The sequence below is a fragment of the Lagopus leucura genome, unplaced genomic scaffold (genome assembly GCF_019238085.1).
Source record: "Lagopus leucura isolate 7727_CA_CO unplaced genomic scaffold, USGS_WTPT01 Super-Scaffold_100026, whole genome shotgun sequence".
Classification (NCBI taxonomy): Eukaryota; Metazoa; Chordata; class Aves; order Galliformes; family Phasianidae; genus Lagopus; species Lagopus leucura.
Window position 1 is genome coordinate 3294407 of NW_024962277.1, and position 23076 is coordinate 3317482.

Below are 23076 nucleotides of genomic sequence, written 5' to 3' on the forward strand. Positions count from 1 at the left end.
TTTTAGCCTACATCTTATAGTTTTTAACCTTTGACCATTTATAACTCTTGATTTTGGATTATTATGCATAAATTATGTTATCTGGTGCCAGCAGTGCTTGGATAATAGTTAAGTCTATTTAGATATTTAATTAAGGAAAATCTATCAATTAATGAAATTGCTAGTAAATTTCCTAGCGTTTTTTTCTTGTCATTTAGTGACAATATCATCTATTCCATATTCACTGCCAGCTTGTAAATGCACAGTAGTAGCACATTAAGAATTTGGTACATATGTGGATGATATTTATACCTAGTTTGAGGAACTGGCGTGTTCAATCAGTAATATGCACTGAAACTAGTGATAGAAATAAGGTTCGGGCTCTCTAGTGATTTATAGGAGGCGTAGATCAAATTCCTCACGGGCAGGATTGTGAAGGCATGTAAACTGAACTACCAAATTTGAAAAGATTGTTGGGACTGAACTTGTCTGAGCCCATTAAAAGCCTAAGGAATATATATATGAAATAAATGACAAATGTCTCATGGCAGTGTTAAGTCAATAATGGTTTGTATGAAATGAACATGAGAGCTGACTAAGCTAGATGGCTTCTTGTTATACGTGTGGATTGTAGTATGTGAAGTAGTATGGGGAAAAAAAGTCATTATGAGCTATGGAATCCCTACAGAGAAATGTCAAGGATTAAGAGGAGCTTGCATCATAGCAGGGAAGAATTATAATGAAAAACTGGCAATTGAAGGCTGGACAAATCGTACATACATTCAAGCAAGGGGTATTACTGTATTTTATTGCAGTTTTGGAGCTTAGAAACTTTCTGATAACTTGATAATCAATGAGTTAATAAGGTTAATGATTATGTGCTAATAACTGGACTTTAGATCATTTCAATAAAACTATTTCATCTTCTGAGATAAACATACTGTACCATATAGTGGAGGTGTGGAAACTGATGTAAAACAAATGCCAAATGAAATTTAGCTCCTAAAGTGTTTTAGTTCTCAGTTATTTAGCACCTTCTGCTCAGCTTTTTCAGTGAGCTCCTCAAATAAATTATTAATAATGTCAGTGAGAAACATTATGTTTTAAAAAGAATTTGTGCATAAAAGACATCATACAGAGATTATAGTCTGAGCTTTTTATTTTCTCATGAAATTTTAGGTAGTAGAATATTGTAAAAATAATTCACTTGGTATACGTTTATCTACACAATATTTATTATGCTATTTTATCAACAAAATAGTCTCTGACGTGTTAAATCATTTATTAGGTGATTGTTAAATAGACAGGTGACCATTAGATACAGATCAGGAATTATTCAGATTTGTTTTTCTTCTTTTGGCAAGGTATTCTCAGCAGCAGATTGTGTTTTCCAAAGGTAACAGCTCTTTTTAAGTCAAACTTGCACAGATGCATATCTCTGTGTTAGCACTGTAGATTCTTCTGCTAGCTTGTGTTCTTGTAAATTTCTTTGTCAAACAGAAGGTAGTTTCACATTTGCATAAAATCAACTTTGTTCATGTAATTAGAATGGGACTATTTTGTTTGTAGTAGGATGTATTGCATATATCCTCTCTTAATTATATAGTTATGTATTTGGCTCATTGGTAAAGGGGAGAAAGTGTTCTGAGGGAGAATTCTAGGTAGTTGTGCTCAATAGCATGTCTTAGTTTTAGACATATGTGTTGGATAAATAGCTTTATTGGTTAAGACAACTTGAACAGATGATTCTTCTCCTGTGCTGACAATTGTGTTTCTTTTCCCTAAATCTCTGTTCATTGATGAGATAGCTAATAATAATGGTGTCTTTACTTTTCCTCAAGAAATGGATGTATTTTAGGTTGTATGACTAGTGATGGGCTACAAGGTCTGTGGGAAAATGTTAGCAGTGCGCAGACTGGCATATCTATTCATGCAGGGGGCAGGAGGGAAGTGTCTCTGGGTTGACTAAATTGTTTTGGTTTACCACCTGTTGCAGAAAGTTTACTACATCTAATTGTTAGAAATGGTCACACTGCAAATTAACAGCTGCTTTTCTTAATCTTCATACTTTAGATTGTGCAAAACTTGTACTCAAGTACAGAGGTCCATATAGATGTCTGTTCAGTAGTGCTCTAATCGTTGTATGTAAAATCATGCAAAAGTAAAGATATGTATTTAGTAATCTAGGGAAGGTTCAGGTTAGCTGTGTTTTATCTGGGTCTAGATACTAAAGGGCTTAAAATTCATAAAGCATCTTTGTCAAGATTTTTAGACAGAACTCACTGATCTGGATCAGACACAGTTTTATGGCTATAACCCATCTGCTTTTTCATGTGTTTTCCAATTCATCTATGGGACAGACAGCTCATGGAAAGCATATGCAATCAACTGATAAGCAGATCTGTAAGGAAAATACATTTTGTAAGGTATGGGTATTAGGGCTCCTATTTTTCTGAAAGTTTGAAATATCATCTTCGTTTCTACTTTTTTTTTTTTTTTACTCTTTTTGTGCATCTTAGTTTTTCAGTTAAAAAAAAATTCAACCAAAAACAACGACTTTGATTCTTTCAGTAGAAATGTTTGCTAGAACATAACATGGAAAGAAAACGTTAAACCTGGCTTGTGGAATACCAGATAGAAAATGATTTATCTCATTTGCAAGTAAGCTTTTATTGCTTGCTGCAGTGATACAAAAGTATCTTTGTGTCTGCAAGACTCTGTGCAAGCCATCCTTCTTTGTACAAGTCAACAAGTTGGTATAGGGAGCTGTATTATAATTTCTGTAGAAACTGTGATAATGGCTTGACTGGTGTACAGCTGTAACTGCTACTTTTTTTTCCACATGTTGTTTACATTCACAAACTAATAAGATTCAGCAGCTAAATCGATAATGTCTTATGATTTCCACATGCGCCATTTTGAAGAAATACTTCAACAAATCATTCTTGCACTGCGTCCAAATAATAATTTAAATTGTAGTATTTTGCTTATGTTGTCTTCCACCTTCACTTGCAAGTCTTTAACTGTATGTAATAGCAGATAAAGATTGTTAAAAGTGAAAGTGTTACCAAAGTGTAAAAGAAAAAGTGCTAGTGTTCAAATGCATGAGTGAAGGGATCCCATTGTGAATCACAAATTCTGCAAACCTAATTAATAGCAGTGTATTCACTCTAGCTTGCTCAAGCAGTGGGCAGAGCAGAGAGCTGCCTTGGTGGCTGTCTGTCTCCCCTTGACTATGCTGAAAAGCTGTGACTCATCTGCTGTGAACCACATGTCTTCTCATCTCCCCATCTGCACAGGTGAGGGTTCACAATGTCTGGTGAATGGCTCCCTTCCTATGACTGATTTCTGCCTCAGACCTCTCTGCACCCCTAAAAAAGGAATATTTCCTTCTGCTCTGTGTTTCTTCCCAAAGCCTCAGAGGAGCAGGAAAATGAACGGGGTTTCTAAAGAGAAAGAAGTGGCAGAAAGGGAAAGCTGCTGCTTCTGGAATGTGGAGAGAAAATGAGTTTCTGGGAAGAAAGGAGGCCTGGAAACTCTCAATTCTTTTCTTCTGCAGGAAGATCTGAAAACCTTGAGATGGCTCTATCATTACTTTGAAATAAAGATGACACAGTGTAAAATAGTAGTAACTCCAACTTTTAAGTTTAAAAATACAATACGTATAATGTAATTTTTTCTCAGTATATTCAAACATTTTAATTTGTTTACCTGTTTTCAGCCCTTCCTCAAATCTGGCCCCTAAGTTTACAAAATCCCATATTTTTTTTCAGGTAATTTCAGTGCTTAATAATAAGTACAGTAAGGAAATTTGATATTTAATAACTTTTGTTTCTATTTGCTACAGCTTCTGATTGTTACACAGTGTGTTTTTTTCCAATACATAATGTAACCTCATGTGGCAGCGTGTTCCATATCCTGCATCATCATGTGAATTTTCCAGTCATACACAATTTACATCATCACATGGATTCCTGAGGCTCTGAAAACTCTAATCACAACAGATAATTTCTGCAATTTCAGTGGAGAATCTTCTGATTCACATCTTTAGAGGAAACTAAGCCTTCGATGTTTATGGTATTTATGTATCCAGGATATATGTGCACTGATGCACAGCAGAGTAGTTTGTAATGTGTCCCTTAGCCTCTGGCTATACATATTCATATTAAGCATATACTACAAAAAATGATTGTTTGAACCATGTAAGAAAGTGGTGTTCTACTGTTTATTTTGCCCCTTGGTAAAAAAAAATATATATATATATATATATATAATAATAATAATAATAATAATAAAAGTTTTCATTTAAATCAACAAAATAAGGAGTACAAGCTACAATTTCTGCATGGAGACTATCAAATATTTTTATCTTGGCCTTCCCCAGTTTTTTTTGTTCAGGTAAAAAGGTAAGAATGAAAGAGGAAACTTGAATGAAAGAGGAAACTTGAACAAATGATTTCAAGTTACCACGCCAGTTTGTTTCCCAGGCATTGGAGGAAGAATTGGAATGGGTGCTAAGTGGATTTTCTCTTTTTGCATATGAACAGTAAGGTTCATAAACTCTTGACAGATTTCATGGAATGATAACCATTCAGCTGGATAATAATTATTTGTACAGGTTGTTTACTGCATAGCTGTAATGGTTTACTCAAATAATTGTGCGCATGCAGTATAGATGATGTACAAGTCCTAAGTAAAGTCTCATGTGATAAATAGTTTTGTTGGTGACACAAAACTCTTAAAATTTCTTAAAATTTGAATTGCATTCTTATCATTATTTTCTGGGGGGAAAAAAAAAAAAAAAAAAAAAAAAAAGATTAAATACAATGGAATACCAAAATAATTAAAAAAAAAATTAAATGCTTGGAAAAAAATACAATACTTTGAAATTGAAAATGTTTGACTGCTTTAGACTTCTGATGGTTTTTGAAAGATAGTTCAAGAATGTTTAATGCTGCTTATAAGATTCTTCTTTCTAACAACAAAACAAAACAGAAAAAAAAAATGCTGAAATTGTAAGAAATATGGTCCATCTCTTGTGCAGAATTAAGTTAATGCTCTCGTGTTACTCTGCAATACACTTCTGTAACCTGCAAACTGTATAGAAATTTGATCAATCAGTGGCTGGTTTTACTCCTATGTCACCCATACAAGTATGTATAGTTGTTTATTTCAAAGTATTATGCTGCACATTCAAATTGTATGTAGTGGATAAAGCTAATCAAAGAATATTCATGTTTACATGTCATGCAAAGACTGACAGATATAGACTTTAATGTATAGACAATCTTCATTTTGGTGTTTATTTTATCTTCACATATATTAACTGCTTAGGAATGTCTAGATAGTAGCTTCCTGAATATGTCAAGGAGATAATTTTGATAATTTTTGAAATCTTTGATATTCCATTGGATGACAGTGTGATAACTGTCTTTATAACTAAGTTTTAAAGTACAGATCTGGTTGTTCTAATGATTATATAATACAATAACAAGAGCTTCCCATGTTGAAGATACTAAAATCTAAGTAAAAGATAACGTGTAAAAAGATAAATCACACTGCAGTAAGCACTGGAGTGCGTGATTACGCAGAGTGAACATAAAGTACAGAAATACAGGAAAAAATAGATTATTTATGTTTACTTTTATGATTAACTTTTCCATTTCTAATTTAAATGAATTTACTTCCGATTGCCAGATACTTGTTGCTTGTTACCAACATCCTTACAAATAATACTGGCATTTAAAGGTTTCCAGTTGCTCCCGTTTTTCTCAGATGGAAAACTCAGGACTGTTTAAAGTAACTGAAGTATTTGAAGAACAGGGTAAGTCAGATATTTAGAAATAAGAGAGTATCTTTAGTGGGGAGAATAATTTGAGTGGAATACTGAATTCCACTTACATCTCAAAGGCTATAAAGGTGAGATGTCTTACCCCTGATCATGATTCAAGTTGCATAATTCCAATTCTGAAGAAGGTTCAAATATTACCACAAAACTTTGCATTAAAATACTATTCGAAAGAGCCAAGAAGCTCACACATTTGAAGTGTTATTAACTCTGATGTTTGTTAGCTTTGCTGACTAGGGCCTGATGTTTAAATGCTAAATAGCTAATACCAGCAGTAATTTCAAATGCATGTAAGTAAAACCCACCCATATTTAGGAAAGCACTTCCTGGAGAATTAGGAAACCAAAAATCAAAACCATAAATTATTATAGCTTGTGATTTCACTGAGCCAATGCAAATGGAAAAAAAAAAAAAAAAGACAGTTAAGGATACACTAGAAGGTAGGCTAGAACAATGATTACAAAGCAGTATATCCATAAGTTTACTAGATATTATTAGATGCACTTATGAAACTACTCTTTTCAGTGTTAAAAAAGAAGTCCCATGGCAATCAATATAAACCATTATTGCAACATGGAGATGTGTATGCCAACACCCTTCCTTGGTCAGCAAAGAATGTTTGCAGTGATACACTGAAAAGAATTGATGTTTATTAAAAAAATGTATAAAACTGATTTCTAGTAAAAAAAAAAAAAGACAATAGCATGTTTGAAGTTTTGTATATTACCATCAGCTAGAGAGAAGTCAATGTGCTGCTTGTATATTCAGTATATTCAGTAAACTATCCAGCAAGTACATGAAATATGTAGTATTTTTGCCTTTGAGTAGTAGAGTTTGACTTTATTTCTGGCATTATTTCAGTTCTTTTTAATAAATAACAATTAGAAATTGTGGTTTTTTTCCTCCTGAATTTGAGCACGAATGCAGAATAGAAATTCAGAAGTCACTGGTTGCGTTCATAGGGTGAGAAGTGGTGAATGCACTGATATGCATTATATTTTTACATTTACAGAATGAGACACAACTCTTGCATTTTAGCTTGTTCAACATGGTTTTCCACAGGGTTTTAAACTTTGTACACACTATAAAGAGTAGAGGAAGTATTCTTCTTAGAATGTTCTCAGTGCTTACACGCGTCGTGTGAGTGATGATCTGAAATTTATTTTTTGATTGTAATTGTCTAGCTAATATATATGAATAGAGAAAACTATCAAAAAGTTGTTTCTTCAAAGAAATTTGTGAAGCCATAATATTTTTTATGTTTTGAGAAACAATTTTGGTAAGACAGAAAAAAATACTAATGTTGGGCAAAAAAAAAAAAAAAAAAAAAAGACAGATCTTCTAGATATTTTGTTCATTTTACAAAGAAAATAAATAACGGTCAAAATTTGTGGTGAAAGCACAGTTTCAGTAGCTCCTTTCAAGAAACATTCTGTGTGCTTTCAATTACAAACTAAATTGTCCCTCATGCATTTCAAACTCCATACACAAATTACCTTTTTGCTTGAACCTTTTCCTGTGAAGTCTCTTGCCAGAGGACACTCTTCTGTAATGACAACATATGTGGTTACTTAAGGTGTTTTTGACATACAAGTCAAAATCTGAGTTTCTAAAACATACTGTGTTTTCCCTTGGAGTCTGTCTTCAGGCACACTGGTAAAACATATTGTAAGCCCTTGTTTTATGCATGAGTTCAAGAATAGATGGACATATGGTCATTATGAAACAACAACAACAAAAACAAAAAACTACAAAACCAACAAAAAAACAAACAAAAAGCTGAAAAAAAATCCAGAAAACCACCCTCCCTCCCCTACTTCTTCAAGTGACCGAGTTTTCCTGTTTAGGTAAGTAGTTTCAGAACAGTTCTTCAAGACTAATACTGAGGCCTCTGAGGTACTTGCTGGGCTTCTCTGTGGTGCTTGATTACTGATGTATGTTTTGGAGCTTGTTGGTGCTTAATTCATGAAACTTATATTTATAAATTCTGTGTTCTTCACAACTGATGCTTGTCTGTTAAAAGTGCTAAATGGAGGGAGAATTAGGCCTGTATCTTGAATACCTCTCTTAACTGAGAAGTTAAATTCTAATGTGCCTATTTTATGAAGAAACTTTATTGAATACGGAACTCACATAGCTATTGAGTTTTATTGTTTCCCATAATTCTTCATTTCACATGCTTTTATTCATTATTTCGTTTCTTCAAGCTATTCACAGTTAGAGAAATTTTGTCAAATCTTAAATGGTTCTTATAGAGCTTGTATCTAGATGAGATGGTAGTGGATCATTAAACGACAACCAATGGCAATATGACTTTTAGATTCCTTCCTAGAAGCTTTTTTATTTTACTAGACACTGGAGCCAAATATAGAATTTTTTTGTGTTGGTGAATTTATAGTTTCCAGATAGATAGTTTGATCAGGTTTTCTTAAATACACTTTCTTCTAAATTACTGTGATACCATTTTGGCTGGGATTAGATGGAAAGGGATAGAAAACAGGAAAGAGAGGGTAAGCTTATATATTAGAAAGAAATTAATTCCTACATGTTACATCTTTGTAATATTCTGATTAAGTATGATTTGGTTAATATTTTTAATGGTAGTTTTGGCTGAAGAAACAGTGTTCTTTAGACACTTCTGGTAAGTGGGTGTGCTTTTATGTAAATGAAATGATCGATTAAAATATTAATATGCTCCCAGTTTAAGCTTTCATGTTCAGGCAGCTGGTAGTGTAGAATACCAAGAATTCCTTTGCCAGAAGGACGGAAATAGTCTGCTTTTTTGAGTTACTTCGGAGAAGCAGCAGCTCTTATGCCATTGCTTGCTGTGATTTACAGATTTGTGCATTCTAATCAGAAATATAAAAAGCTAGATGTACTCATAGAATGGTTTTTCACTTCTGTAGTTACGCAGCCTCATGTACAGTTCTTCTCCCCTTGGTTATTAGATTCTGATATCTTTGTATTATGTCTTTATTTCTTAAATTTTTGAGAGTTTTACTATTCCATTTACTTTCTGTTCTTTAATCAGTAAAAGACTATTGGTTGAAATGCAAGCACTCACTGACAGTTTCATGGCTTGGATGATATCCCTAAACTGCCTGTTTGTCTGCAAAAGTCCTTTTTTATTTTACCACTTTGTGTAACACTACTTGAGGCAGTTTTGTGTAAATACAAGGTAAAATGTTGTACTGCATCGACAATGTTGAGGTAAACTTTTATTAAGACTTTCACTTCACTCCCATCTAATCAGAACAACAGATTCATTGATGTCTTAGCAACCATGGTAAAATACACCAGAAACAGAATGAAAGAAAGATGAGGTTGTAGCACCTTGGCCTTCCTCCAGCCAAGTGATGAAATGTTGTACAACAAAGCTGAAATAAAAAGGCAGCTTTGTTTCGGCTTTAATTAATAGTATGTTAATATAGCTGGTGCTGTGTAGTGCAGGTGTTGAATACCAGACTGTAGTGAGAAAATCTTGCAAGGTGTTGGTATCAGTTTCTCAACAAAGGAACAAAACTCTTCTTTCACCTTTTTTAAAGGAAGTTTCTAGTATGAGCTGCCTCTTCTTGGAGTTTTGTGATGGTTAAACTAGTAGTAAAAGTGGGTGCTGAAATTTCTCGAGACCAAATGAAATGCTAATGTCACATTACAGAGACATGCAGAAGGAGAAAGCAACAGCCAGTCTTAAGACTTTTTTTGTCTAAAATTCAGAATATTAGAGAATGTGAAGAAGATCTAATTACCTGTCAGTTTAGCGTAGGTGTGTTAATCATCCTAACAACTAACCACCATTATGAAATCCCAGTGCTGATTGTGTGGTGTGGGCATCTGATTATGCAAAATTATAATTAATGAGTATATAAGAAGTGGTTGCTCAGGTGTACTAGCAATTGCAGTGAAACAGTTGTCAGGGGATGTAACGAAAGTTTAATTCCATCTCTGAGTGATTAGTGGTTTAGACCTTGATGGTTACAGAACTGATGGCAAAAGTATTTCATCATGGATATGAACAGCAAAAGCTCCGTGTGATTGAATGCAGGCCTGGGTGTTTGGTTTTTTTGCAGTTTGTGTGGATTTTTTCTTTCTTTCCTTTTTTTTTTTTTTAAAAAAAAAAACAGAACCAAACCAAAACAAGAAAAAATTAAACCATCGCCTCCAGGGTTCATTGGGCTTTAAATTGGAAATTTAAAAGATAAAGCGGTATCATTCCAAAAATGATGTAATAAATAAAAGTCTGATTTGAAATTTGAATCCGTTCAGATGACCTCAGTCAGTAAAAAGATCAGTGTAAGTTGTTATACTCAAAATGTGATAGTATCTCTGAATCAGTACCCCAAAAATACTTCCCCAAATCAGTAATCCAAAAGAAAAAACATACATAGCATAACATAAGTTCAAGAATTCAGCCTGGTGTGAGTCTCCAAACATTTGAAACTGATTGGAAGAAAACCCACAGAAAATAATAAAGTGGGAGTGATATTCTGATTCTCCAGAATCTTTGTCTGCATCATTTTACCATTAGGAATAGGAAAGAAAAGCTTTTAAATCAGCCAGAATCAGATTGATTCATAAAGCAAACAGGAAACGTATTATGAGGCAAGGCTTCATGCTATGATAGACATCTAGGGAAACTCATCGTTGGCAGTCTATTTGTCTTTGGCTTCGGGGGTGGAAACTCTGGTTTGTCTCCCTGGGTAATGTATGGAATCCTGTTTGTATTCCAGTGCAGTTTATACGGCCTTGGGGAGCAAAGTCTGATCTTAAAATTAGCTGTAATTTTTGCTGATCAGATAATGGTATGACTGGCCAGCTATTTTTCCATGACTTTTGTAGGAGGATGTTATAACAAATTTGTGACATACTGTTTTTTCTAAAACATTTGCATAGTGTACTTGTTTCATCTGAGATAACCAGCATGTGGTGATTGGGAGACTCCCTCTGGATAGGTGACTTGCAAAGATTTTTCTATTTTAAATGTGGAGAATTAGTTTTAAGTACAAAAACCAAGGTGAACACACTGTTCAGATATGCTTTCTTAAATGGCCAGTGCAGAAACAGAAATTTCCTGTTCTCATGTTCGAAATACTATGCATATATTTACTAGTGAAGGTAGTATATGTAATATTTGCTACAAAAACAACTTACTTAACTGTAAGTATGCATTCTGACACTTGCACCTAATTCAACTCCTGCAGACAGTGCTGTGTTTTAGCACGGTCTTAAGCAATAGGCTGTTTCAGGTTGGAATCTATTTTAGCAGTCTGTCTAACCATTAAGTTTTTATACATCTCTTACATAAAATCTACAGAGAATGAGCAAAACATAGTAGGCAAGACAGAGTATATCCAACTCTGTTCTTTGTAAGAGGATTTATATTTCTGGGGAATCCAAGAGGTTTAGTCATTGGCTGTATTAACACTGTTAGCTACTGTAAAAACACTGAATGTTTGCAGTGTGTGATAGTAAAGAGAAGGAGGATCATTACGTGTTTTGTTTTGTTTTGTTTTCTCAATATATGTGGGGGATCTGGAAGAAGCATGATTTGGAAGACATACTAGCTCAGATTCTGGGGTGAGCTAAGCAGTATTTGTAGTAAATGAACCTAGCTACAAGGCATAAACACGCAGTTCATGGTCATGAAATTAGTGCGTGCAGAGCACTGATGTGCAGGAAGAACAAGGTGAAAAAGATACCTGCATTGATAGCTCTGTCCTTTAGAAGTGACCTGTGCATGGCTAAATCTGTCCTGCTTCAGTATTGCTTTCTTATTAACTGCTCAGCTGTGTGAGAGGTATGGGTTCTTAAGGGATGATGTTTCATGACAACTCTGCATTGTTCTGAGTTGATGCAAACTTTTTACTGAGATACCTCAGACAAAGGTACAGCTCCTATGTTTTGTAAGACTGAATGGTGCCATCTTTGTCCTCACTTTTTATAAACACCAGTAGACATTAATTCTGTTAATTGTATGCCTTACGTAATGATTAAAGTCTATTTTCCTCTTGTGTGTGGTGTAAAATAAAAAATAAATGAAAATGGGAAAACCAAAATGTAATAGCTGCGCTCGAGGGTGTTGCATCAACCCACTACATAATTACTATCTTTAAAATGTCAAATTTAAATATAATGTCTTTAAATGACTTATTTCAGATATCAGTAGATAAACTAAAAGAAAAGAACAGTAACAGATTCTGAGTGACTTCTAAAAGCATTTGATTTAGTAGCAGCTGAGTGGATTAAATTTTGATATCTGTGCAGAAACAGCAGGATTGTATTTGGACTAAGAAATTACTTGCTGGCTTTGTCACAGTTGACGTTAATTATTGATAGGGGTTTCAGTAATAGCGCATGTGCCAGCTGAGTTGACTGTAATATAAGATAGGAACGGCAGTGATGCTAGAGGGATTATAAGAGAGGGAAGCACCTGTAGCATTTAGAGTTGCATGCTCTGGTCATCAGTCTTTTGCTGCAATACGTTCATGACTGATTAATATAATGCAAAGATGAGTCGTCAGGCTTATTTCTATCGTGTTCCTCCACAGGAATTACATAGAAGAACTCAGCTTCAGCCTGAGCCAGCAAAGACGAAGGCTCTTCAAACAGTTATTGAAATGAAGGTATAGTGTTTGCATGTTTTCCTTTGCATTATTTTTTGTAACTTGAACTCATGTACTAGCTCTAGCTATAATGGAGTTAGTTTTCCTTGCAGCAGCCTGCAAGGTACTCTTTCAGATTTGTGATCAAAACAGAGTTGTTAACACTCTGATATTTTAGTTATTGCTGAGCTATTCTAACACAGCATCAGGGCTTTGTTTCTCGCTCTGCTCCCCCAGCCGGTGGATTGGGGTGGACAAGCAGCAGAATGGGAATACAGCCAGGACAGCCAGCCTCAGCTGACCTGAGAGATATACTGTATGTTATGTTCAGCAGTAAAACTGAAGTGGGGACAGCATTCAGAGTTATGGCATTTGTCTTTAATTTGTGCTTGGTTTTGGAACGTGATTTTAAGCATTTTTAAGCATTGTGAAGACCTGTGGAATCATGGTGAGAAAGTTCTGTAAATGAAGACACGCTTAGGCCAGGAGGACTCACAGAACTGCATGTGGTAGCATTACAAATGGCAGCTATTCTTATCTATGGTGATAATTTTCTGGGTGTTTGGTGTTGAATTGGATATTACCCGTGTCCCTGCATTAAAGAAGTATTCTCTTTTGAAAATCGTACTTGTGGTTTGCCAGGACTGACAGTGCTAGCTACAGCCAAGTCAGAGTAGAAGCACTGGTTGGTGGTGAGGTGTGTATTTCAGATATTAACTCAACTTTGTGTAATCTATTTTCTGTTTGTCAGTAAAATTCACTTGTAGGTTTTATTTTACTTTTATAACCAGACCAACAGTTCTTCATTCTACAAATTACTGGGTTCTCAACATCTTACTGAAATGTTTAAAATGAGTGCTGAGAATCAACTGTCCTTATTTTGTTTTCTTGATAAGACTTGGTTAAAAAACAGGCACAGCATTGCTTGTTTTGAGTAAGGAGAATTTAATATTCCTTTTTAAAAGAGTCAAAAATCAACATCAAAATGCAAAACAAAGCAAACAATGCACCTCCCAACCCAACAACAAAAGCAAGACCAACCAACCAACTTAAAAAAAAAAAAAAAAAAAAGTTTCAGGAGGGCCAATAATAATATGTCTGTTGATTGTTATTTGGTCACTGTTTTACATCCAACTTAAGGAAAGTATTAACTTCATCAGCAGTGTGATGCAACAAAATGTGATGAAACAACTCTTAGTCATAAGCACAATTTCCTCTTTTTTGTGTATAATATTACTGAAATGTTTTGTCTTTTCTTCCTACAATAAGAGAAGAAAAGCTTATTTGAAAGGGGAAAACTGATATTTTCACATGACTCCCTGAATCTGGAATCTGTCTTGAAGAAAAATACCATACACAAGATAATTTGTGAGTTGGCAGTGCTGTCTGAAACACACTAATGATGGTCTTTCATTTCAGTCTTCTTAAAAGGGAGTGCAAATTAAAGGCCTCACTTTGCCAGTGACTTCTGTTATGAGCAAATGAGTTCAGCATGTCTGGACATTGCAGTAAACACACAGTAATAACTGCAACAGTACTTTCCAAATGCTGTATCTGCTTTTTTAAATAATCCAATTAGCTTGGATTATATGAACAATGGAAAAGGTGCATCAATTTCAGTATTCCATGTTCTTTTATGTATTTCCCTTGGACCTTTACTGTTTATTCCAGCTCATAAGTCTATACGAAATTTCAAATGTGTTTTTTTGCAAAATCTTGTTATCTCATGCATGTGCGAAAGTAAGGAGCTGGCTGAGAAACAATTTTCTTTCTATTATTTTTGTGTCTTACAAATTTAAAACTTTGGGGATATTGAGATAGAGGGTTTAGAATAGTCTATGATCTTCCATGTGGATTATCAACAGTTTAAAATTTATGTTTTCAAAATAACTTGCAATTCTGCTTTGTGTACCAAAATTCTTTGGAAAGGACGAGGAAATGGGGGCCAGGATGGGGACATATCATTATATTTTGATATTGCAGATATAGTTAGAGCTACTCTGCCAGTCCCTGTTCATGAAGAGCTTTCATTTGCTAGGAGTGAGATTGTAGTCATGATGCAGAGCTGCTTCTGGGCTCGGCTCTGGGGCATACAAGTCTTCCTTTTGCTATGACCATACACAGCTTTAGGATTGCCCTGTTCTAAAATAGGCCTAATATTGAAAAGGGAACAAATGTAATATGTTGAAATTCACATGTCTAAAAATCAGCCTTCATTACAAATTCCAGCTTTGGAAAGCTTGCAAGTTAATTTCAATTGTTTTAATCCAGACAACATTTGTTTTGAAGACAAAAAAAAAAAAAAAACACTCAAGAACAAAGAAGCTGAACATTTGTTTTAAATAATCAAGGACTGAAGCAATGATTTCCCTGCAGTATTGAGTATAGGAGGAGGGAGAAGTTTACCCTCTAATATAGCAAACCGTGGCTGTACCCTGCCCTGTTCAGAGGGCCTGAGCAGGGAAGTTTGAGTGTCAACTGATATAGTATTGTATTGAATCACAATGAATTAGGAAAGGCATTCTGACTGGTTTTCCTCAGTGTAGTATTATAAAGACCATAAAAAGTCAGTGAATTATTCTTATCCATTCCAAAATGAATAACTCACGTTGTAACTAAGGCAGAGAGCAAGGTTAAGAAGGTAGGCAACTTAAAGGTAGCACAGAATGTGACCTGGCTATAGTTCTGTGACTCTTGGGATGTTGGAAAACACGATCCCACCACTTCTTCAGCAGCTTTGTTGCTATCAGCTGCTATGAGAGCGTTTAAAGAATACTTTTCATATAAATAACTTATAGCTGCGGAGGTTGCTGTTAGGTTAGTCAGTTCATATATTGGAAAGCGTAGACTTCTCTTACACAAGTAATTATTGAGCAGTTGCCTGCAGTTCTGGATATATTGCTTACAGTATACAGATGACATGAAATAGGAATTATAGTACAAGAATTTTTACTGACTATTAGGCATGTAAGAAAGACCTAGTTTAGTTGTTTATAAACTAAGGATGTTTAAGAGCTAAGGATATCAGAGGATAACAGTTGGTTTAAATGTGTAACAGAATTTTGAGTGAGTTGAGCCAGTGTTGGATACTAGGTGATATTTGTTGTGTTTTATACAGTGTTCTATAAAATAAGAAGGTCAGATTCCACCCTGCCTCATCTCTAAGAGCTTAATAAGGACTGTAGGAGAGTTCAGTTACATTTGGCTCAGTCACCATCACTACTGAAAGGCTGTGTTTTCTTTCGGTGTCTGTGAATTAAAAAATAAGGTGTTGATAAACAGGGAAGTGTTCTGATAGGAGCCATCAGAATGTTTAAAATGATTATCAGATGTATTATAATAAATAACTTGAGTTTAGCTTTGTGTATAGAGACAGAGCCCTGCAGACAGACCAAACTGTAGTCTGTATACCTACATGACATATCTTTTATACAAAAGAGGCCTCTCCAGGCCTGAAAATAAATAAATCACAAAATACAGCATGCTAAGGTTAGAGATAGCAAGTATACACTAACATAAGGTGCAAATAAATATTTAACAGTGTTCATATGATTTTATTACTTGTGTTGCACAGAAAGCCAGGCGAGGGTTTTTTTTTTTTTTTTTTTTTACAACTGTTGCTTGAGACTTTGTGATACATGATCAAATAACATATTTTTTCTCATGCCGAAGTCTTTGTTTGCTTAAGCATAAAATAAGCCTGTTGTATTGAAATATATTCCTTTAATTGACATTGCACCCATGCATCCTTATATTTTGTTTGTAGGCAGATGCCAGATCACTGGGATTTTTGATTATGACTCATATCCAAATTGTTTACCATTCAAAATCATTTACAAATCAAAAAGAGTGAAAGGAAACATTCTTCATTATTTCATTCTTGGTGGAAATATTCCCGAACACCTCAATCAGGTCAAAATTTCAATATTTTTTTCATGTATTTCCAGACTTAAATCAGTGATTCTGAGAAAGTCAGAAATAAGATGCCTAATGATGAGGCGTGAAGCCTAACTGCAGAGTACTGACTATTCTGAAACTTATATACTCTAGCAACAAGAATTGAATTCTTTAAAAATAGCGAGCTGTAATTCAAAATATTTATGGTTTACCTTGATTGCAGAAAGAGCCACTTTTATGTATTGATCCAGCTGTGATATTTCAGGTATGGATTTGGTTCTGAAAATGTGTGTTATGTGTTTGCAGTGCAATATACTCCTATTTTTAAGACTGCATGAGCTTTCACTTTCCCTTGTCTTTGGAAATAAACCCCAGTATTCTCCATATTAGTTTGAAAAAGTTTATAGTAAGACTAGTTGAATATAGAGTTTGTGTATATTGCATTTACTTGCAAGTTCTAGTAAAAGTGATTTTTCATTTATTTGCTGCTGATTCCTTGTAGAAAGCCCTACAAGTAACACAGGCATAATTTGTTAAATGTATCTGCTATTTGAAATTGTGTAAGTGTAGCAATTCATTACTTACCAATTCAGAGAATAGAAGACTGGTATGCTGTATTTTTTACAAAAGTTTTGCCTTACTTGTCCTTTCCTAAACGTTCAGGAAATGTACTGTCGCTCCTTGTTTTTGGGGTAGGGATTGGATTTATAAGTTAACTTGAAACGCGACTCATTACTGAATGGAAACTCATCTGTAGTAGCACTCTCCTTTGCATTGTGAAATGTCGTTTTCTTTGTTAGCATCAGGACAAAAACAAGTTGAGCTTCGTGTTCCAGAGAGTTGAACTTCTGCTAGACCAAGGATAGATAAAGCCGTATCCTCTCTTGCAGATTGTCTGAAACACTGTTTAATAAAATAGATGAAGTACCAATTACTGCTGGAAGAAATGGATAGTCTTACCAACAGAGATTTAGGAGGCTTGACTGAAAAAATGCAAAATCGTAGAGTGCAGAAGATGTTTGTTAGTACCACTTAATACCAGCATGTCTCACAATATTGCTGCAAAGGAATCTTCTTTGTGATTCAACAGACTAACTTAGTTTGTTAGAATGCTGCTAATGCAGATAAGTCTTAGTGGTTTGAAGGAAATATGGCATCTGTTTCTATTTCAATTCCTGAAAGTTTGCCAGACCCCGTGCCACAACAAGGGCTGACTGAAAGTATTTCAATTGAAGTTTACTGTGGGAAAATGCTGATTCAGTGGAATCAGGAAATTTTTATGGGAATATGCCTGTTCTGTCAAAATTTTCAGTGAAAGCAAAGCTATGTGACTTTCTGTCCTTCATGTAAGCCAACCCATCTACCTCTGTGGCAGTACCCAATGGGAGCTCCAGACTGTCTGTGCTGTCCTCAAGCTGTGATGTTCCTTGCTTTCCAGCAGTTGTGCAGGCAGGAAGAACTTCAGGTTTGATGGGCAAACCAGCAGCCTCTCTGTGTATTTGCAGAATTACCAGTTTGTCCAAATGATAAGTGGCTATGTATAAAACCAGGATTCTGATGCATATAAAATATTCTGTGACCATTTTGTACAGCTGTGAGCAAGTTCTTATCCTGTTATCCATTTCCGAGCCATTCTCTTTACATTTGAACTCTATCACAATAGACTTACTTGTTTGCTGTGGTTTGGACTGTGTGACGGAACAAAACTGTTGAATGAAAGCACAGCTTTTCCATGGAAGAAACACGGTTTTCCTCTGTTAATTTTCATCTAAATATTGGGAATGAGATTTGTGTTCTGTAGCTTGCTACAGTCACAGTATGGTGTTTTCTATGTTTTCTGTGGAATGGAACTTAATAGATTTTTATTTTTTTTTACACATTCATTAAAGGAATGAGATCTGATAAAGACTTTCAAATTTTACTTGGCATTAATTTGGTTATGAATAGTGCAGAAAAGGCAAGTAATGATGTGTGGGAAACACATCTACTTGCTTCTACAATTAATAGTATTGCAAAGCCGTTTTTGAAGATGGCCTTAATAATTGAAGTTGCTCAAATCCTTAGTAGAACTCACTGGCAAGACACTGAACATGTACGTACAGTCAGTGGGATCAGACTGGCATAAGGTCACTGAACTACAGTTACTGTGTGAGTAATGAGGGAGATACCTGAGGCTTTATCATGAAATCCTCCAAGAATGGGTTATACTGCCTCTGTGGGCAACCTGTTCCAGTGCTTGTTCTCAAGCTATAATACTTGTAGGTACTGGAAGGCTATGCTTAACCCCCCTTGAAGCCTTCTCTTCCCTAGGCTGAACAAGCTTAATTTCCATAGCCTCTCCTCTGCGGTTATGTGCTCCAGTCCTCTTGCCCCCATGCTAGTCTCACTCAGGTTTAACATCAGGTTTAATGTCTTGTACTGCAGGGCATTAAACTGATTGAGGATTGTAAAGTGCAGTCTAACATCTCTCTTTCCTTGATCTGCTTAGTGTGTATGCTGCCAAGGATACTGTTTGCTGCTTTTACTGTCAGCATCTGTTGCTGACTCCTGTTAAACTTGCTGTGTCCACCAGGACATTACAATCCTTTTCACAGAATCATGGTATCATAAGAGTTGGAAGTGATGTCTGGAGATCATCTAGTCCAAGCTAAAGCATGTCCTGTACAGTAGGTTACACAGGAAAGCTTCCAGGTGGGTTTTGAATATCTCCAGAGAAGGAGACTTCGTGGCCTTTCTGGGCAGCCTGTTTTAGTGCTTTGTCCCACTCACAGTAAAGTTTTTCCCCATGTTCTTATGAAACTTCCTATATTTCAGTCTGCCCATTGCCCCTTGTTCTGTTGCTAGCTAACCGCTGAAAAGAGCTTGGCCCCAGCCTCTTGATTCCCACCCTTTAGATATTGATAAGCATCAATAAGATAATCTCTCAGCTTTCTCTTCTCCAGGCTGAACAGCTCCAGGACTCTCAGCCTCTCTTCATATGGGAGATGCTGCAGGCCCTCAGTCATCTTTGTGGCTCTCCTCTGGACTCTTTCTATAAGTTCCCTGCCTTTATTGAAGTGAAGAACCCAGAACTAGATCAGTACTCCAGCTGGGATCTTAACCAAAGCAGAGTAGAAGGGAAAGATCACCTCAACCTGCTGGCCATCCTTTTTCTAGTGCACTTCAGGATACCACTGGACTTTTTGGCCACTAATTCACACTGCTGACTAATGGTTAATCTGTTGTCCACCAGGAAAGTCAGGTCCTCCTCTGCAAACATCTTTTCCAGCAAATCAGCCTCTAATCTGTACTGATGCATGTAGTTATTCCTCCCCAGTTGTAGGACTCAGCACTTGCCATAGTTGAACCTCATAAGGTTTTTGCCCACCCACCTCTCAGCCAGTCCAGATCTTGCTGAATGGCAGCACAGCCTTCTAGTGTGCCAGTCACTCCTCCCAGCTTTGTATAATCATGCTGAGAATGCATTCTATCCCTTCATCAAGGTCATTTTTGAAGAGCAGCTGAACTGCTCCCAAGGCAGTCAGTCCCTCATGGATATAGGTGCAAGGACTTATTCTTTTCCTGGTGCAAGACTTTGTATTTGTTTTTGCTGAGTTATCTAAGGTTCCTGTCTGCCCATTGATCCTGTCTGTATTGGTCTGTTAGGTCCCTCTTGAGTATTTTCGTGGGTCTCCCGGCTTGGTTGTATCTACAGATAAGTGCTTTGCCACACCTTTCAGGACACTAAAAAATGCCAGAGGTCCCAGCATGGACTTCACGATATTCTCCTTATTACTATTCCAGGAAGAGAACAACCAATTAGCAGCTCTAACCCTGATCATAAAACCTTTTTTTTCCTTGCCAGTTGATCACCCATACAGACCATAACTTGGACACAAGAATGCTGTGGGAGGTTGATTCCAAAGTCTTGCTAGAGCTGAGGTGAATGACAGTCACCCTTCATTCCTCATCCACAAGCATAATCATTTTATCTGTAAAGGCAATTGGGTTGGTCAGGAATGATTTACCATTGGCAGATCAATACCGACTGTTCCAAAATGTCTTCGCCTTCATGTGATGAAAACTATTGTACAAAAAGACTTCCCAAGGTCTGTAGTGAAGCTGTGCCTATCGTTCAATTAGTTTAATTCTTTTTGTCTCTTCTTAAGATGAGTGCAACATTTGCCTTTCTCTAGTTGTTAAGAATCTCTGACAGTTCTGTCATGATTTTTCAAAGAGAGTGGCCTTACAAAGACATCAACCACTTAAAACCATTGGAAGTCCCATATTGGTCCTAATTGGAAGTTCTCCTGGTTAGTGGAATCATATAATTTTTTTTCCTCTTTTCTATTAATATGGATATATTTCTGACTCTCACTGAAGAGATTTATTCAATTTCCAAATGACTGGCAACAACATCAACAAAATCACTGGATGCTGTCACAGCTGTGCTGGCGCACATGGCAGCTATTGCCTGTGATACAGAATTTTTTAGTGCTTGTGGTTTCTTGGGTTTATTTATTTTCAAGACTCATAATAAAAAGTGCTAAATCTCCTCTTGGTGATGTGGTGGAGGAAAACTATGTGAGGAAACAACCTTTGTTCCCGATGACAGCAGGCAGAAGTAGAAACCCTGATGAAACTTGCAAATTGCCTTAGACCAGCTCACATAATAAAGTGGCCTATCTTCCTGCAGTTCTGATGGACAAGCCTCTCTAGACTAAACTTAGCCTTTGTGTTTAAGAGCTTGGAATTATAGCCAGGACCAAGTGGTTAGGAGTATAAAGAATATATTTCATCATATGCAAGCGCAAAATAAAGGGCTTCTTCCATTCTCCTTTCATTCCTAACTGTGGAGGAACAAAGAGATGATTCTAACCAGGATGTGTTCTCTATAGGCAGTTCAATGTAATGTAGGATTGTACTGATCTGGTGGCTTTTTTTGTTGTTGTTGTTGTTTTTTTTTTGGTTTTTTGGTTTTTTTAATGAAAGAGATGTAAAATCTGTATAACTGATTTCAATGGAATTACTCATGGTTTATGACAGTGTATATGCAATCTGTATTTTTACTATGTATTTTTACAATCTTATTATTTGTTATTTCTGTAAGTACAGAAATCATTTTGTTATGTATTAAATACAAGATTAATACAATTTCCAATATTATTTTTTGTATAATATAGGATACAAAAATAGCTTCACTTGAGCGCAATATAAGAGACCTTGAAGATGAGATACAGATGTTAAAGACAAATGGAGTTCTGAATACAGAAGATCGAGAAGAAGAAATCAAACAAATAGAAGTTTACAAGAGTCACTCGAAGTTCATGAAAAATAAGGTAAAATCTATTAATATCTTAACATTGGTTAAATAATGTGAACAAAAGTTTTAATTAGACTCTTTCCAGCACTAGTATGTCTGAATGTTTTCTATTGGCAATTCTCTGCTATATGGTACTGCCGCTGTAGAAGAGTGAAGTATTTCAGTGAAATAAAAATTCATTTATATATTAACTTTTGGGAGGTAAGGAGGAGTCTATTCCAGTGCTCCTGCTGAGACAACTGCAATCATTAGTTTTTACACCATGTTCCCTTTTCCCTTTATTTTGTATGTTTTAATGCTGGTTTTTTTTAAATTATTTCATTATTTTGATTTGCAGCATTTTGGAACAATTTTATTTGTGCTTTTATATTCGATAGAAGTTTTACAATAAGGACTGCTGCTCCTTAGGTTATATGAAATTAAGGGTTTTTTTTTTTAATACATATTTTAAAAACTTACAATTTAATGACTTTATTCCTTCTTTTAAAATCATTGTACATAGATAATTGGGCTGACAATCAGATTGTAAGTACATAGTGGTGGAATACACATTTTCTTGGTAAAAGCCTCATAGTTATTTTAAAATACATCAGAATTAAAGCCTTGTGTCTGCCTGGACTCTTTACTTCCTTAAATTTCAACCTACTCAGCTGCTTTCTAGGTAAAGATGAGTTCTCTCCAAATACACTTTCTTGTGAGTTCTAAAACTACTTTAGAAAATTAGAAAAACTACAGTTTTTCTAGTTGCCTTAAAATTGTAGTAAAATATACATAATGTTAGTATTTGTATTGGTTTATTCCTAGTCCTCCACCTTGAACATTTTGTTCATGAAACAATAAAATAATGAATTATGGCTCTTGCTTAAAATATGGAGATGTAAGCTGATACAACCATCCTTATCTATACAAATTTAAGTTTTGGTAGTAGCTCCAGCCCTCTGATCATCTTCTTGTCTCTCTTCTGAACCTACTCAAACAGCTCTACATTTTTCTTGTAGATGTAGACTGTTGTCATGTCTGAGATTAACTTGACCCATGTGCAACACCTTATATTTGGACTTCTTGAATCTCATTAGATTCCCCTAAACCCACTTTTCATGCTTGTCCAGGTCCCTTTGGGTGGTGTCCCTTCCTTCTGTTGTATAAACTATGCTCACAGCTTGGTGTCATCAGCAAACCTGCGATCGAGCAGACACTTGATTGCACTCTGTCACTGATAAAGACTTGTTGAATTCTGTGAAACTTTTAAACTACATCATAGGAGGTTATGCTTTCTTGGGACATCTGAGCATATTTTAACTTACGTGGATTTACACTGCTGAGGAAATGGGAGCGTTGGTACCATGTGGAAATAATGCAATTTTATAAAAATAAACAAAAAGCCAAAATGCTGAAAATTCAAACGATGTATTATTTAAGTTCAAAATAGTAGCTCAGTAGCTTAAGAG

The 23076-nt window shown here is 35.5% G+C and overlaps 1 protein-coding gene across 1 annotated transcript in view; it reads left to right on the top strand.

Annotated features, from left to right (window-relative positions):
• Positions 1-23076, top strand: part of LOC122185055 (ERC protein 2) — a 158047-nt gene that overhangs the window by 77069 nt on the left and 57902 nt on the right. The window contains exons 4-5 of the mRNA XM_042880533.1: positions 12376-12450; positions 21489-21644. Of these exons, the coding sequence (XP_042736467.1) occupies positions 12376-12450; positions 21489-21644 (231 nt within the window). The remainder of the gene's footprint in view (positions 1-12375; positions 12451-21488; positions 21645-23076) is intronic.